General features: G+C 28.5%; 1 protein-coding gene across 1 annotated transcript; it reads left to right on the forward strand.

The window, feature by feature from the left end:
- The first annotated feature begins 619 nt into the window (after nucleotides 1-619).
- On the forward strand, nucleotides 620-6648 carry LOC111032847 (acetyl-coenzyme A transporter 1-like). Its single transcript, XM_022313313.1, has 10 exons — nucleotides 620-846; nucleotides 902-1148; nucleotides 1257-1383; nucleotides 2834-2993; nucleotides 3154-3308; nucleotides 3526-3710; nucleotides 5028-5212; nucleotides 5429-5549; nucleotides 5778-5993; nucleotides 6286-6648. The coding sequence occupies exons 2-10, from the start codon at nucleotides 909-911 to the stop codon at nucleotides 6484-6486; spliced, it is 1590 nt and encodes a 529-aa protein (XP_022169005.1). The 5' UTR covers nucleotides 620-846; nucleotides 902-908; the 3' UTR covers nucleotides 6487-6648.
- Nucleotides 6649-16635: the final 9987 nt, after the last annotated feature.

The following is a 16635-nucleotide window of genomic DNA, read 5'->3' on the forward strand; positions in this document are numbered from 1 at the left end:
AACGTTGAAGATTGAACCCATAATTATAAAGGCGGGGAATTTAAACTTGTTAAGACGTAAACGGAACTTACGAAACGTGAGGAATGGGGGAGGGGATAGATCAAGAGTCAAGACGCGGAATTGTTCTTGAAACATTGAAACGTTGACGGTTGACTGCGGTCGTATTCAAGATCAAGGTGACACGGTGTTATGAGTATTGGTATATTATATTATGCGGTATTTCGGATTTGAAGTTTTTAACATTCCCATTAATATTTATTTTTGGTTTATTCATAATAATGTTTGATCATCCAATCACCCACATAATCTCCAACTTACTGCCAAAAAAATTACCAAACACGACCATGATATCCGGCAGATATCTGTTTTTAATTTTTATAATAAAACCGCACGAAGGCAGTATTCGCAAATCGCAATTACACATTTAACGGTGATGCGTCACTATAGATCGTTAAAATCATTATTTGGTCACCGATTAAAACTGTTATCACCAATAATAATTATAAGTGTCATATAAATATATAATACACTGCTGATGAGTTTATAAATACACATTGTGGCATTGTACCGTGAATATTGTTTGTACTAATAACACAACGATGTCGTGCATCACAGTTTGGTATCCTAAATGACCAATTAACTAGTGTGTTAATCAGTGTACATTTTATAAAGATAATAGCATAAAATATTATATAATAGTTCAAAACATGGTATGTCTGCCTCGAGTCATATCAATTGTTATTTTACGAGGAGGAAAAGTTTTACTAGACCAACAGTTCTATAAAATTACTATTCGATTTGATATAATTTTAAAGACCGGTAGTGCGGATACCTAGTTATTTAATGGTATTTATATAAATTGTTATGTTATAAACGATATTCATAGTATTTAATTTCTTAGGTCATTAATGCGAGTGATGATGGATGATCAAAATATTACTGTAAGCACTATAAACCTTGTTCCAATTCAAAGGTTAGAGAACAATTCAGACAACTGCAAAACAATCACCAAAGTTCATAACTTAAACGGTGACAGGTGGAACTTAGTAAAACTCTTGTTTTTATATATACTGCAAGGTGTACCATTGGGATTCAGTGATGCATTTCCGATTTTATTAAAATCTAAACAGTTTTCGTACTATGATCAGGTAAAGTATACAAAATGTCGAATATCCAACGTAGGAGTTCTAGTAATTTATAATAATATGATATCGATTGATGGATTGTTTATAATGTAATGTTACTTCGTTTCGTAGGCGATATTTAGTGTGAGCACGTGGCCGTTTACTTTCAAAATTTTATGGGCTCCGTTAGTTGACTCAATTTATTGTCCATCAGTGGGAAGGCGAAAAATGTGGCTCGTTCCTGTACACATACTGCTTGGTAACTTAAAGTAAACTAAACAGTTAACACTTAAATATTGAATACATATGGTACGCTTTGAAGTATTGATCAAATATATCAATTTTTTGGATTTTCATTTTTCAATAATGATATGATTATGTTTACAGAACATCACACTCGAAATTATAATATCATTTCTAATTAAGATTTAATTTTTATGTTAAAATCAATCAACTGCTGTCAATTTTTCATCTAACTGATTTCTACGAAATACATATTACATTCAACAGATTAAAGAATTAGGCCATTTTAGTGTTTAATGCTTCTATGTATGTACCATATAATATATTAATATATGTACAATAAAACGTCTTTCAGGCCACATTAAAAGTATTGACTCTTGATCATTAAAAAAATAATGGTAATCGATATGTTATTACCAAAGTACTACTATAGTTCATAAATTTAAATTTATATAATATACAAAAAACTGTATACTATAACAACAAGACTATTTAATGAACTAGAGTAAAATACCGTACCCACAAGTTTACGACTACGCAATTAAATGCTATATATAATGCTTTTTCATTATTTAAAAAATAGAATGATTTACAACCAGAAAAATATTTTTTATTTGATTTTTTTTATTCAATATTTATTAGATTTATTAGTTTAAATTGTTTATAGATTGAATAATGTATTTCAGTATATTTATAAACTGTACAATAACAATTAATAGTATTCAAAGCATTTAATAACATTTTTTTCCTAACACTTAATTTTGAAATGAATACCTAATGAAAGATATAAAAAAATAATTCGGATTTTATAGGTGTCGGAATAATTCTATTACACTATCCACATATATACGAAGTATTTACGGATAAGGTCCATCCTAAATGGCTAATACTATTACTGACCATAATGTATATTATATTAACTTATTAATTAAATATGTATTATAAGTATACGTGTACCTTCATATTGGATTTGATAAATATATGAGTAGTGACTAGAAAACACTGAAATGTTTACAGTTGAAAGGGATTCGATCTCAACTGTGCTTCTTATAAAAATAAACCTATTTTAACCCAATTGTACTAATTATTCTAATAATTGGATATAATTTCCGAAAACATGTTTAAATTAGCCATAAAGACCACATAAAAATAACTGCTTTACTTTTTTTAAATTGAACTCTTACCCAAGAAAAAGATTTTTAAATTTCAAATGTTAAGAATTTTTAAGTGTGACTGTAACATCAATGTGAGCCTTGGAGACTTTAATCTCATACCACTATAAAACACTCTATTTTTTCGGAACTTTCCATTTCCGCTTATGCAGTAATGACCATACTATAACTAGGTACGCACACATTTACATGACAAGCACATAGAAAATTGAATATATTATATAATATATTGCTCTCCTTAAAAACGGTCGGTTAAAATCCCTAAATAGTATTTATTATAATTTTATGTTTTAGGCACTTGTCTACTGGTGTGTAGTTTTTATATCAATGGCTGGTTGTCGAGTACCGAGGATTCAAACGTCATTCCGCTGACTGTCGTTTGGTTAATCATAAATTGCTTGGCTGCTACTCAGGATATTGTAGTTGACGGATGGGCATGCTCTATGCTACAAAAGTTTGATATATAATATTGTATATTATAGTGTATATTTATAAAATTATAAACAATTGTATTAAGTAGAAATTCTTAACAATCCTAAACTTCTATGACACAAAAAACAATAACAGAAAACTGATAATACCTACTAACAACGTAAGTAACGTAATTTGTTTAGGCATAACATACACTACTCGTCAATGTGCAACGCGATTGGTAATTCATTGGGATCGTTCTTAGGATATGCAGTTCTATTGTTACTCGGATCAGAAACGTTTTGCAACAAATGGCTGCGTTTTTATCATGAATCTGGTGGTATTATCACTTTAAAAGGTAAGCCTATCGACTACTTGCACTATAGGTAAATATTATACCTGGTATAATGTTGTTGCATGCTTTTTTGCGCACAGTTGTATATTAAGTAGGTGTGTATGTGTGTGGTTAAATGTACAATATGTATATTGTATATTATTATACTATATTATAATAATATAACACACATATATATAAATATATGTATACAAATCTATTAGTTGGATTTTTCAAACAGGGTATTTATATTTTTGGGGAATCGTCTACATTGTAGCAGCGGCATGTGTGTCCAAGTTCAAAAGCGAAATCCAACCGTCAGCTGAACAAAAAGGTCTGGGCGTATTAAACACGTACAAGTTACTTTGGGATATAATAAAGTTGCCAAACGTTAAAATACTAGGCGTGATATTTCTAACTGCAAAAGTAAGCGAAGAATATTAATTAATATATTATCAGATATTTATTTCCAATAATAATAATAAACAGTAGCGAAAGCAAGATTTTAGTTCAGTTAGGATTTTACCAGCTAATATTAATTGCTAATATAATAACCTGTGGTTCATCCCCATTAACGTTATTTTTTGCTAAACAGTTTTTGTGTAATTGGTTGAAGTGAATTATAGAATAAGTCTCGAATTTAGTTAACATTTACAGTATAGGTCTATAACCTGGCGGCTGGCCGTCTACAGAACCTCTTCAAGCCTAGTAGTCATAATCAATGATGTGTACATGATATGACGATTGTGGTTGACGTTTAACAATGTTCTTAATCAGCCGAAAAAAACCGAAACAATGGTTATTGATGTTACTTACCATTTTACAATTTATTTTATAATTATTTAAAATAACTTACAATTAATCTACTATGTGTGTATTGATTATGGGTAGTAAATAAAATTTTTTTGTAGAACGAAGAAATTCCAGGAGGGGGGGGGGTTAAAATCTTAGAATCCTATCCCTGCGTATATCACTGCTCGTGTACAATTGTATCTATCTAAATCTTTTTATTTTGGTAAATCAAATTGAAATAGATTTGTAGTCGTTAATAATAATTATTTTCATTGTAGTTTTTGATTTTTTAACAATTGGCTTATTTATGGGAGAATATTATACTTTGGTCTACCTCTAAGTTGTAAGCGAAAACATTTTGCGCTTTTAAGGAAAATATGTCACATTGTTTTGTGAACAATTTTGATTATTTAGTGCTCTGGTACAAATCTGATCGTTCAAATGAAATAATAAGTATTATTATCAATACATTTACTACACATATTGATTATATCATCTATTTATATAGATACATATATTATTTAGAACTTTAGATTTTCGACTCAATATGTCTGTGTTACACAGACTGTGTACTTTTGTATTCAATACGTATTCAGTTACAAATTACATACAAGTGAATTAAGGTGTTTATTGGTTTGGTGGTTTTGACGTAACTTTTTTGAAAAAATATGGTTCCTTCCAAAATGTCTTCATTTTATAAAATTAAGTCTTATTCTATATTTATGTAATTATTTCACTTAAAACTTAATACTTTATTAACTACCTATAATAACTTCTACTAAACTTAACTATTGCTATAACTTTGAAGTAAGAACATACAAAATATAAATATAAATATCCAAACAATCATCAAGTTTATAGACGTGATATACACAACTTACATTTTTATTTGCTTAATTATTGTTCTATAGGTACTCTATATAGACTACTTACGACTTATGTTATTCATAGTTAGGATTCGCCACTGTCGACACAGTGACAAATATGGAATTTATGGAAGCAGGAGTATCTGAAAACAATATTGTCATAATTGGCATAATGGTGTTTTTAGTAAAATTGATAGTTCCTATAGCTATGACTAAAACAACAAATTCAATGAAATCGATGGATGTCTACATGCAGTGTATACCATACAGGTATTTTAAATATAAATTTATAAAGTATACGCTTTTGGATTTATAATAATTCATAATAAATGATCATGAATGTTTCAACTTTTCAAAAAGTTTTTGTGCAGAATAAATCTTAATATTATAAATATCGAATCAGATATTTAATTACAATTCGAAAGTACAACTTACATTAAAATAATTTTGAAAACGAAAACAATTTCAACTGTTCCAATATTTCAGATTGCTGCATGGTTTAGCGTTCTCGTTGTTGTTGCATTATACTCCAGCGCTTTTGAGAACTGGTGGTATTGTCCAAACAAGTTTTTACACCATTTTGGGATTAACCTATATAACACATCAAGTAAATCACGTTCATATTTATATAATTTCATCATTGAATTATTTTATTTTATTGTATCGATGTACCTACCAATGTTATATTTTGGTCGACATTCTACAAATTCACAAATTGTATAAAATACTGAATAAAAAAATTGTCTTTAAGTTAATTGGTAATGCGTTTTTGAACAGAAAATTATAAAAATTCCTTACCTAATGTATAATATAATATTTTATTTAATTCTTATAGATATTTTCATTCATTATGTACGTAATTTACCTGTCGTTTGTATCTAAAGTAAGTGATCCGAATTTTGGTGGAATTTACATGACATTGCTAAGTACTTTTGCAAACGTTAGCTTAGCTATAACAAAGACGGGTTCACTTTGGTTGGTTGACGTTCTTACCTTCAAACAGTGTACAACCAACTCTCAAAACTATTGTGCGGCTTCTTCATTGATCAAAGTAATTAATGATAAAGTGTTCATCAGTTTGTGTTGAATTCGAATTTTATTTAAATGTAATAGTAATTATTCTCAATTTCCAAAACAAATCTCAGAAACTAAAAATTAAGATTAATATTTTAAATAAACTATGAAATGGTATCAGTTATCAGTCAGTCATAGTTGTATAAAATTTGAATTATTTTAAACTGTTTCTGTACACTATTTAATTTTTCTTTAAAACAATATTTTAATAAATACTCTAAAAATATTTAGTTTGAAAATTATATAAATGCATACATTTATGATTCTAGTCTTGTCGAGCAGCAGGTGGAAAATGCAGTACTATAATTGATGGATTCTACGCCGAGATAATTATCTCTACTATTTTAGGTATATTATGGTTCTACATAATAAAAAAACCATTAATTAATTTACACAACAGTGATCGGAAAAATTGGCTTGTTTACAGTGAAGATAATTTAGTAAAAAAAAATGTTGATGACACTATTTAAATAATAATTTTAAGAAAAATGTATTTAAATGAAAGTATGTATTTATATTTGAGACTGTACAATTTTATTTAAAGAAAATGTTTTTTTTTCATTTTCAAAATCATTCCATTTCTTGTTTTACTTATTCATTACACCTTGTTAATATTGTAGTATAATAACTCATAAGTCATTACTAATAATTGTTTATAATAAACAAATATATAATAATTTGTAATATTATTGTACAATGTAGGTACCTACCTATACATTTATATTCAATGGTTTCAACGATACATAGGTAGCCCTTAAAATTTTGAACGCATGCCTTGAATTTCATTTGGATTATTTTACTACGAAAAGGGGTAAATATAAGAATATGATACATATTACATACTTATTTTTGAAAAATTAAATTTAAAAAAAAATTCCACACTGGCAGGGCATAATAATTTTTTTAAATTGTGAACCTCCTTTTTGAGTTTAAATTCTAATTACTTTATTCTTTTTCAATCAACTTTGACTTATAAAGTTTTTTTGAATCTTGAAAATTGACTTACTGAGAGTGAGCCAAAGTTTTGATTTATGTATGGCGTGTATCTATTTATCATTTTTTTTTAAACATTCTATCCACAATTCTAGAATATTTAGAGTGATTTCGAATGTTTTTTTTTAAAACTAAGTTCTGGTGTTGTAACACTTGTAAGGAAAGAACATTTACATTATTTTCACCAAATATACTAGACTGTTAAAAAATTGATAAATACAACATGCAAATTTCAAAACTTTAGCTCACTCTCAGTAACTAACCTAACCCTTAGGGTGACCGCACACTAGTAAAGCAAAATTGACTGAAGAAATGTAAGTCATATTTAGTCATTTTGCTTTAGTCATAATAAAGCATTGTTGTCGCTCACTAGATAAAACATAGTTAGTCAAATAAAAATATATCAAGTAGTCATCAAAATGTCGTCCGACGAGGAGGACGTTGCTATTCCTATTTTATGGTTTCTTTTAAGAGAAATTGAACAGGGAGAAGCAAATAGGTACTTAAGACTGCGAGTAAGCTGCATTACTATTTTCTTTTTTAGATCGGGTGAAATTTGTGAAGTTGAAATTTCGAAAATTTTTCTAAAATATGCAAATTAAGCACAATAACGTAAAAATAAGCGGTTTCCGGCAAAATATATATAAACTATGCAAATTATGCACATTCAAATTTTAGAATTGGTATGAATTTATTTCGCACTCTGCTACATTTCGCAATAAATAAAAAAAGTATGCAAAAAAGTCTCGCAAAAAAAAAAGGTCCCGAACCTTGGCCATAAGGTTTTTTCCCCCGTCACTTACCTTTATGTGAGAGCCTTAGTTACGTACCTACACGGCTGTATATATATTACATTATTTATTACACTATAGTGTAGTAGTATAATATAATACACAATTTTTTAGCAAATACTGCACACCATTATCGAATAATATTGTTTGATAACATATTAATGCCGAGTCTAGAGAGAATATTATATTCACGATTAAAGTATCCATTTTTTTATTACTTCTGTAAATTTCAAAGCCTAATTTTGAATTTTTTTCATGTCTTGACACTTCTAGAGTTTTATATTAAGTAATAGTTTATCCGTTAAGACTAAAAACAATATTGTGAGATGCCGGACAAAAAAATGGACTCACGACAGTAGTGTATCTAAAAATCTAAATGCCCTATGGCCTATACCTAGTCCGAGTGCCGCGTTCTGCATTGTATTGATTTAAACACTACCAATAATATTCTGTTGCGGAATTTGAAATAAAAATGTATCGTGTAATCCAAAGAAGTCAAAAACTCGAAAACTGATGACAACATATTATATTACAATATCTATCATCTATGGCAAAAGCCGACTGTCGTCACTCACCGGAGACGATTCGCAATTCTAATAATTTCATTGAACAAAAAAGAAATGTGTATGGCAACAATAAACGTTTGCTAACATATTTCATTCTACTCAAGTAATTTTTATAAAAAATCTCGATTTTTTCAATTCGGATTTAGATGAAGGAAGAAGTTCATCGATATGGCGTCTACACTCAAGCTACCTTGCAGCTATATATTTCCCGAAGAGTCGATGTATACGTAAGTTTGATTACCTATAATTTTGGGGCTTACATATTTTACTTTTTAGTCTCAAAATTAAAATTTATTTTCACAGACAATTTGCTACCCAGGTAAAGTAGGGGCATATTTTTTTCCCCGAGCGCGTAACACAAAAAAATACGCTTGTAGTACAAACGACGACGGCATATCCAGGTCGCAGAATAATAACATATTTATACAATTAAATAGATATAAATAGTGCTGTAGGTACATACTAGTAATACTACAGTAGTACAGTACACGGAAGTTCTTATGTCCTGCAAAATTCAATAATTTTTATTTTTAGTTTATATAAATGTTGAGTAATATGCGAATATTACTATGCCGTCTGCTTGTGGTCGAACCACGAATTAAAGTGACGCCGTCGTTCATCAAATTATTTTATAAAGCTGGGAAAGTCGCTCTGCTGATAATTGAATGTCTATCGGAAATTAAATAAGGACATTTAAAATATAAAATATTCTCGAATAGCTTAAAATATACCTAACCAATGCACTCAAAATTAATATATAAAATATTAATTATTAATTTCGTGCTCGACAGTATTCAGAGAAAAGATTTTATTGGAATTTTACAAACAATAGTTGGTATAGTCGGTATACGGTAAATGTGATGCATTAGGCACTGATCACCTTTATGTTAAGTCTAAAAAGTAAGTACTCACATTTATTTACAATAAGATTTTTATTTAATAACTCATAAAAAAAATGCTTGTGCTTCGAATATTTAAACACTACCTTAATTAATTATTAAAATAATTGGTACTTTATATATTGTTGTAATTTAAATTTTAAAATTATAAACTATTTTGGTTATTGTTATACCTCATTTCATTATCTTAATGAGCAAATCTCAAGCACAGACCTCCTTGATATACAATTTTCTAATATACTATGTATCTATGGTTTTATCATATTGACGTAGTATAAATTATAATGCAATCCGTGGCGTTTGTCGAAGTAGTTGCAAAGTCGCAATCGATCTAAAATTTCAGTTAGCAAAGCTGCAGACATGAACAAGAAACATGAAGCGATCCGTACGGTTTTTTTTTCATAATAAATCTGAATATTTTCAGACTTAAGTTCAGTCGTATAACTGATTTATTCCGCAGTGCACACACAATATCAGGAATTCTGCCGAAGCCCGAAAGCGTCGATGTTTAAAGTAATTAATATTGGTTTCATACTTTTTTGGTGCTTAAATTTATTTTTTAAATAAAAATTTAATTTCATGAACAATATGCTACCCCTATGTACACACATATTATTTTATTTCTGAGAGCAAATGCATAAAATACGAAAGATCAAATAATATAGAAACTCCGCTCGTCGTCGTCGTTTTTCTGCTAACTGATATTAGGGTAATTTTATAATTATAAGTTATAACCTATTTTAAAGTACTTGAAATAGACATACATTATATGGTTTAATTCAGAAATACCCGTTATAAGTGATTACTCATAAGACAATTTTAATTTAGAACTTGTAAATTTTTTTAAATCCAAAGTTAGCTGTTACAGGACACTATTAATTTAGTGCTATATATATTTCATTATTCTATTATAATATATTAATATTACATTATATTTTGGTATATCCAAAAAACAAAAATGTTCACAGAGTTTTAAACTCACTATCCTAAAAAGTAATCACCCCGTACGAGTGATTATGAAAAATATACTTTTATACTAGACACTAGTATAATATATAGTCTTTATATAATATAATAAATAGTAATGATATAATAGACACAGGCGTTCAAATATTCTAAAATTTTGTAGTTATTCAAACCTGGAAGTATACGAGTTAAAAAATTAAAGTTATGTCAATTTTAACTTTTTAACTTCTTTCAGATTCCTAGCGGAGCGATGAATGTATTGATTTTACAATTTGTTTTTTTATTTTTTTTGTTTCTGTCATCACATTAATTTTGGAGAGTAAAAGTGGTTAGATTTTCTTCAACAAGCATCTTTTCTGGTAGAAATGAGAATAGTATCGGTACTTCGAGGGGTCAATGGTAAAAAATTCTCAATAGTTTTCAAAAGCGGCAGGAAAAACGAACAAAAAAATTAAGGAAAAAAGCGAATTTTTACGGAAACCTGGTTTTCGACAAAATCGATTTTGGTTTTTGATGTAACTTTCAAAAAAAAAAAAAACATTATTTATACATGAAATTTTTACTGAATACTTATAACGGCGTTTTCTATAAACCATGCAATCTTGACAACAAATTTTTATAAGAATTTGAATTTTGAATTTTGACAAAATAATTAAAAGCCACTAAAATGTGCAAAATATTTCGAGCAGTTTACAAACAATTTCATTTTTGAATTCTTTTAGTTTATTTAGTTTTTTTCTTCAGGAGGTTAATAAAATGTTAATAAAATTGTATTTGTTGATTAAAAAGCTGAAAATTCAATAAAATTCTCCAGGTAGATACATATAATATTAGTTTAAAAATATTTAAAATACATAGGTACGATTTTTTTTTTCTTAAATATTTTTTCTTTTATATTACTTTTTTTTTAATGAATATAATCTACTGCGTGTATTACTAATACTTACTAGAAAAATAAATTACTTTAATTACAATAATATCATCGAATATACTAAATTATTAGTCTGACCGACCCTCTTCGCTCAGAATCGTTTTTCGTATACAATGATTTTTTATCGTTGAATTCAAACTTAACACCACCCATTACAGTGACCCAATTGTAACCTAATGTACAGCAGAGCGACCTCCACGTACCAGCTTTTTAAAAATATAATTTTCAATATCTTAACATTTTTAACTTAACTGATTTTTATTGCTAAACATTTATTAAATAATGAGTTACTTTTAATCAAGTCCTAGTTGCGTAGTTTGTTTTTAAAATATAAAATAATAAATGTAGTAAAAATTATTATTATTGATGAAATTATTATTTGAATTATTATTTACGTATTATATCAAAATTTACTTTTTATTATTTTAAAACCAGAAAACTGGCTATTTATGTACATAAAAAAAGTAGGTTAGTTGTAAGTTTCCAGATCAATGTTAACTTAACTGAATTAAAAATAAAATTAGGAGAACTATTAACTTAAAACTTTTGAAATGATTCATATCGACTTAACTTAACTCAGTTAAAAATGTTCATGAACTAGCCCAGGCTTGCAGTTATTATTATACTAAATTATTTTTTACATATAGGTACTCACATAACATATTATCTAACTCTAATTTATTGCAATAATTATTTATTTTCTTAAATATAATATTTCAGGAATTAATATATCATAAATTAATTAATAATAAAAATAATTGATTTGAACGATATTTATAAAATATTGAAATAAAATAAACACACTTGCTAATCAGTAATGATAACTAGTCCCTGTGTATTATACTATTATTAAAATAAAAATGAAACAGTAACAGAGTTCTAGTAGATAACTAACTTGCCGTGCCTAGTGAAGAAATATGACTATTGTAAAATATAAAACTTTACGTTCTTGAATAAAAGACACGAATTAACACATAATAACAAATATAGGTAAGATAAAAGCTAAAACACATAGATATTATTTTAGCTACATAATATCTGTAATTTATAATAACAAATAGCTCATACGTATATTGTTGAACATTATACTATATAGGCTGCTATTTTTTCAGAGATGGTATTCGTCTGTGAAAATTTGCCAATTTTCAATACAATGTCATATTACGCAGTGTGAAATGTGTTGACGTGAGTGTTTCAAAGACTTAGTTGTATAACAGAAAACATGTGGTATGTACTTTTTATTTTTCAGTAGATTTATTTAATATTGTCAAATGATCAGGGTTTGTATTGCCCCAACTTTTCAATTTAATTGTTCTGCAACTACTGGTATAACGCTATTCCGGCTATCAATAAAATTATTAAATTGGTCAGGTATGAAATTTATTTTATTTTTTGTTTTAAATTTTTTTTTGTAATATTTAAATATTTTCACCGATTATCAGGTGCGATAGACCTGTAGGCACTATAGAGACTGTGTGTGTGGGAGAGAGTGAGAGGTAGTGAGATGGAAAAAATAGAGAGAGAGAGAAAGAGAGAAATGGGAGGGAGAAAGACTGAGGGTGAAAAGGTTGATGGGAGGAGGGGAGAGTGAGTGAGACTTGTAGGGAGGGAAAATAGGAAGTGTGGAGGTAGAATAGTTAGGTTAACAATGTCGTCATGTCGAATAAGTAGAAAAGGTTCTTGAATTGCAAAGGGCACTAGAACAATCAGCTGAAAAACTACCTAGTGATAGGTTGAAAACCTTGAGTTATGGGATAGAATAAAAAGATTGGTAGGGGATGTCGGAGCACTGTTTGCTCTCTTTGTTCCACACACAACAAAACAATTAATGTATGTTTAACAGAACCAACCATATATTGTTACTTTAATAATGGTTGGTTCTGCTAAACATAAATTTGCTTTGTTGCGCGTGGGACATAAAGAGCAAACAAATAGTGCGTAGACATCCTCTCAATAGTGTCATCAAGTTGAACAAGTTGTAACTATATTGTAGTCAGTTAACATTTTCTGTACTTAAAATAATAATGACGTATTACTATGTCAGACCACTGTTTGTTTATCTCTTTGGCCCATGCGTTAGAACCAACTCTATATAATATGTTGTTACGTTTAATATTTAAAAAATATATATATATAAATAGTAATATATTATTATAATTACATAATTAAAAGTTTAAAATAATATTTAAAAATGCTAGTAAAATGAGTGCAAATTAAAAATACCTATCGTACATCAGGAGTGACAATGTTCACGCTTTAAATGATGACTGCATGGAGGCATATAAATAATTTTGAAGGTCACAAATAGTTGTTTTAATATTAATGTGATAATATGAAAATATGGCTTAAACTTTTAAATTACCTTAATTACGATCACATTATTTTCACATTAATTCGTGGGTCCGGGAGATAGAATAACAAACAAATAGTGAAAAAAGTCTGATATCCTTTTTAGTGTTATCAAGTCGAATAATCTGTAGATTTTTGACAGTTGACATGAACTGTGATTAATATATTAAAAACGAAAGTATGATAGAAAGTAAAAGAAATAACTAATAAGTGTTAACTGTAAAGATAGGATGTTAATGATAAAATAACACACAAAAATGTCCTAAAAACAATTAAAAATTGCCCTTAAATTCTAAAAAATTGAAAAAAAAATTGAAATGAATTGTAAAAGTAATAGACGATAGCGAGCATTTAAATTTGATGTTGAAAAAAAAGTAAAATAAATATATTGATATAACAAAAACCCACAAATATTAAATTCGAAAAAAATATCCCACATTGACGTAAAAGTAACATACTTCTGCCAAATTAGGGCTTTAACTTCTTGAGTTATATGCATTCCTAGTTTTTATGAGAGGGCGTAGTGCTAACGCCAAAAATGTTGTTAAACTATTCTGCTCATATAAACTTTAAACAGTAAATTGCCATATTCTTAATTTCTTATATTAAAAAAAATGTTTGTCAACGAAAAAAAACCATGAATACTACTTTGCTAACAGTTGATACTAATATTTAATTATTTATTTAATTTTGGTCCAATAGTAGGTGTAGTACTTCTACAGTATTCGGTAGGCAGTGTTTAATAATTTGTCGATGACGTTTATTAATCAGGTATGTACTTAGAAATCATATTACCCTATTAATAAAATAAAAATTGCCTCTAATGTATAAATAATCACAAAACATGTTAGATAAACATGTGATATGTTTAATACACATTGAAAGATTTTAGATACCTAATAATGAATTAATCACAGCATAATGTTTAACTTGGACGAATGATAACATTATATTGGACCATTACTCTATGCAATTAAATCAAATAACTAGTCTTGTAGTAATTTGTTGAAATCAGAGAAAAACTGTGGTTAGGCCCTATAGAAATGGTGTCACAAGATTAGAAGCAACTAATTGTAATATTTACGTATTTAACTAAATACATATATAAGGTTAAAAAAATAAACCTGATATTGGTGTATAATAGATGTAGGTAAGGATACTCTTTTACCTGTGTAATAATTTACGTTAAAGTATCTATGTGTAATTTTCCTTTGGCATGGTTGAAACACTATTCGTAAGCCAATACCTGACATAGCAATAGGAAATATAATAATATAAATAATAAATATGTATTAATAACTAATACAAAATAATAAGTATACAGTTGGGGCTTGGTGTGGCGCGGTGATTGGCTGAAGTCTCTAATGGGTGTCAATCATCGGCCGGCGTAGCTAGCATTCGGATGGGTGACCACCTGGGTGTTTAGTGACGAATCCTAGCTCCACATACACACTTGTTACTCGGATCCAATCGTGACCCCTACACAAGATGCTGTTAGCCATAGTGCACGGTTTATTTACAATCAAATTGGCATACAAAATAAAATGTAATATACAAATTTAATACAAAACAAAAAGAATGCAGTTGGGGCTTGGTGTGGCGCAGTGATTGGCTGAAGTCCCTAATGGGTGTCAATCATCGGCCGGCGTAGCTAGCATCCGGATGGGTGACCACCTGGGAGTTTAGAGACGAATCCTAGCTCCACATATACACGTGTTACTCAAACACAACCGTGACCCCTACAAAAAATGCTAATTGTCAAAGTTTCCGATGCTTTAGACAAAAAAAAAATTAAATTTGTTTATATTGATAAAACAAATATATTTAATAGAATCGCGAAAAATCACAATTATTTTAGTCAGTTATTGGCAGTGGAAGGGGTTAGGTTAGGTTATTAGTTATTAGTTTATCATCCAGATAATGCTCAAAGAATTTCAAAATAAAATTATTTCAATAAGTTATTCAGTTGCTTCAAATCTAAACATCTTCCTAGAATTTTTACAAAACATATGAAGCTTAAATAATTAATAAAAAGATGTTGCTTTAAGAAAGATGTTTCACCTGAATGTGTGGTACAGTGTAACCGCTTACTATATATTCCAAAGTTTATAAAATGTAAATAACCAAAAATCAACTTAAATAAGATATAAATTTAAAAAATGTTAAAAGGAGCATGGGCGCTCGTCGGCAAATGCATTTAAGAATCATAAAATAAAAAAAAAAGTTCAACCTGAAAAGCGGACACAAAAATAGAAAACCAAATAAGGATCTTTTAATTCTAAGGGTCCCACTTAACCCTCTGTTAGTCANGATCTTTTTATTCTAAGGGTCCCACTTAACCCTCTGTTAGTCGCGCGCCAAACGGGGGTGATTAAACTAGCACCCCCCACACTGCACAACTCGCGCGACTCTGCTGTTAAGGCAGAGGGTTATATAAGTCATAAAAAGGTTAGTACGCCTAAGGGCTATAGAGAGTTGAAGCTGTGGTGATGATAGTAGGCTAGTGGTAGTATACTATCATCCCTGGTCGAGTGCATTGCAAAGAACTTTTCCTACTAACTACCGAGGTATTCGATATTGTATAGGCATAACAATAAAAGAAAATATTTAAATATTACAAAGATAAATTAGAACTTAATTAAGCATCTTAATTTAAAATTTGTATCCACAGTTTTAATGCCAGACGGCTAGCGTTGTACCAGTACTTATAATTAATAATAACTTAAATACATTCAACACTAATTAGTGATTTGTCAATCACAAAAAATTAATAAAACTAATTTAAAAATTCTAATGTATCAAAAAGTATAACAAAATGTTAATTGAGAAATAATGAGAGTCGACGGTATGAGGAGTTATTGTGAGGTTTTCAGTATTTATTTATTCATTAGTTTTGACTTAAAATATGGTTTAGGGTATTAAAATTATATTGTCTTAGAATTCCCAATATGTTTTCTTCTCACTTTTTTCCACATTGCACTTAATCTATTTTTTCCAACATATTTAAAAAGACATAAACAAAAATATAAATATTATTATACTTGAATTTTTTGTATACTTTTTCAAAATGTATGCTAGTTACAGTTTGAAAAACAATATTATTTTAATTCAAACACTAAACCAT

The sequence above is a fragment of the Myzus persicae genome, unplaced genomic scaffold (genome assembly GCF_001856785.1).
Source record: "Myzus persicae strain clone G006 unplaced genomic scaffold, MPER_G0061.0, whole genome shotgun sequence".
Taxonomy (NCBI): domain Eukaryota; kingdom Metazoa; phylum Arthropoda; class Insecta; order Hemiptera; family Aphididae; genus Myzus; species Myzus persicae.

What these genes read in the sequence shown, in the direction of transcription:
- LOC111032847 (XM_022313313.1), top strand. Translation starts at nt 909, where the DNA reads ATGCGAGTGATGATGGATGATCAAAATATTACTGTAAGCACTATAAAC. An exon ending in TGGTATTATCACTTTAAAAG is followed by an intron (nt 3,309 to 3,525) that starts GTAAGCCTATCG and finishes TTTTTCAAACAG; the next exon opens with GGTATTTATATTTTTGGGGA. An exon ending in TGATATTTCTAACTGCAAAA is followed by an intron (nt 3,711 to 5,027) that starts GTAAGCGAAGAA and finishes TGTTATTCATAG; the next exon opens with TTAGGATTCGCCACTGTCGA.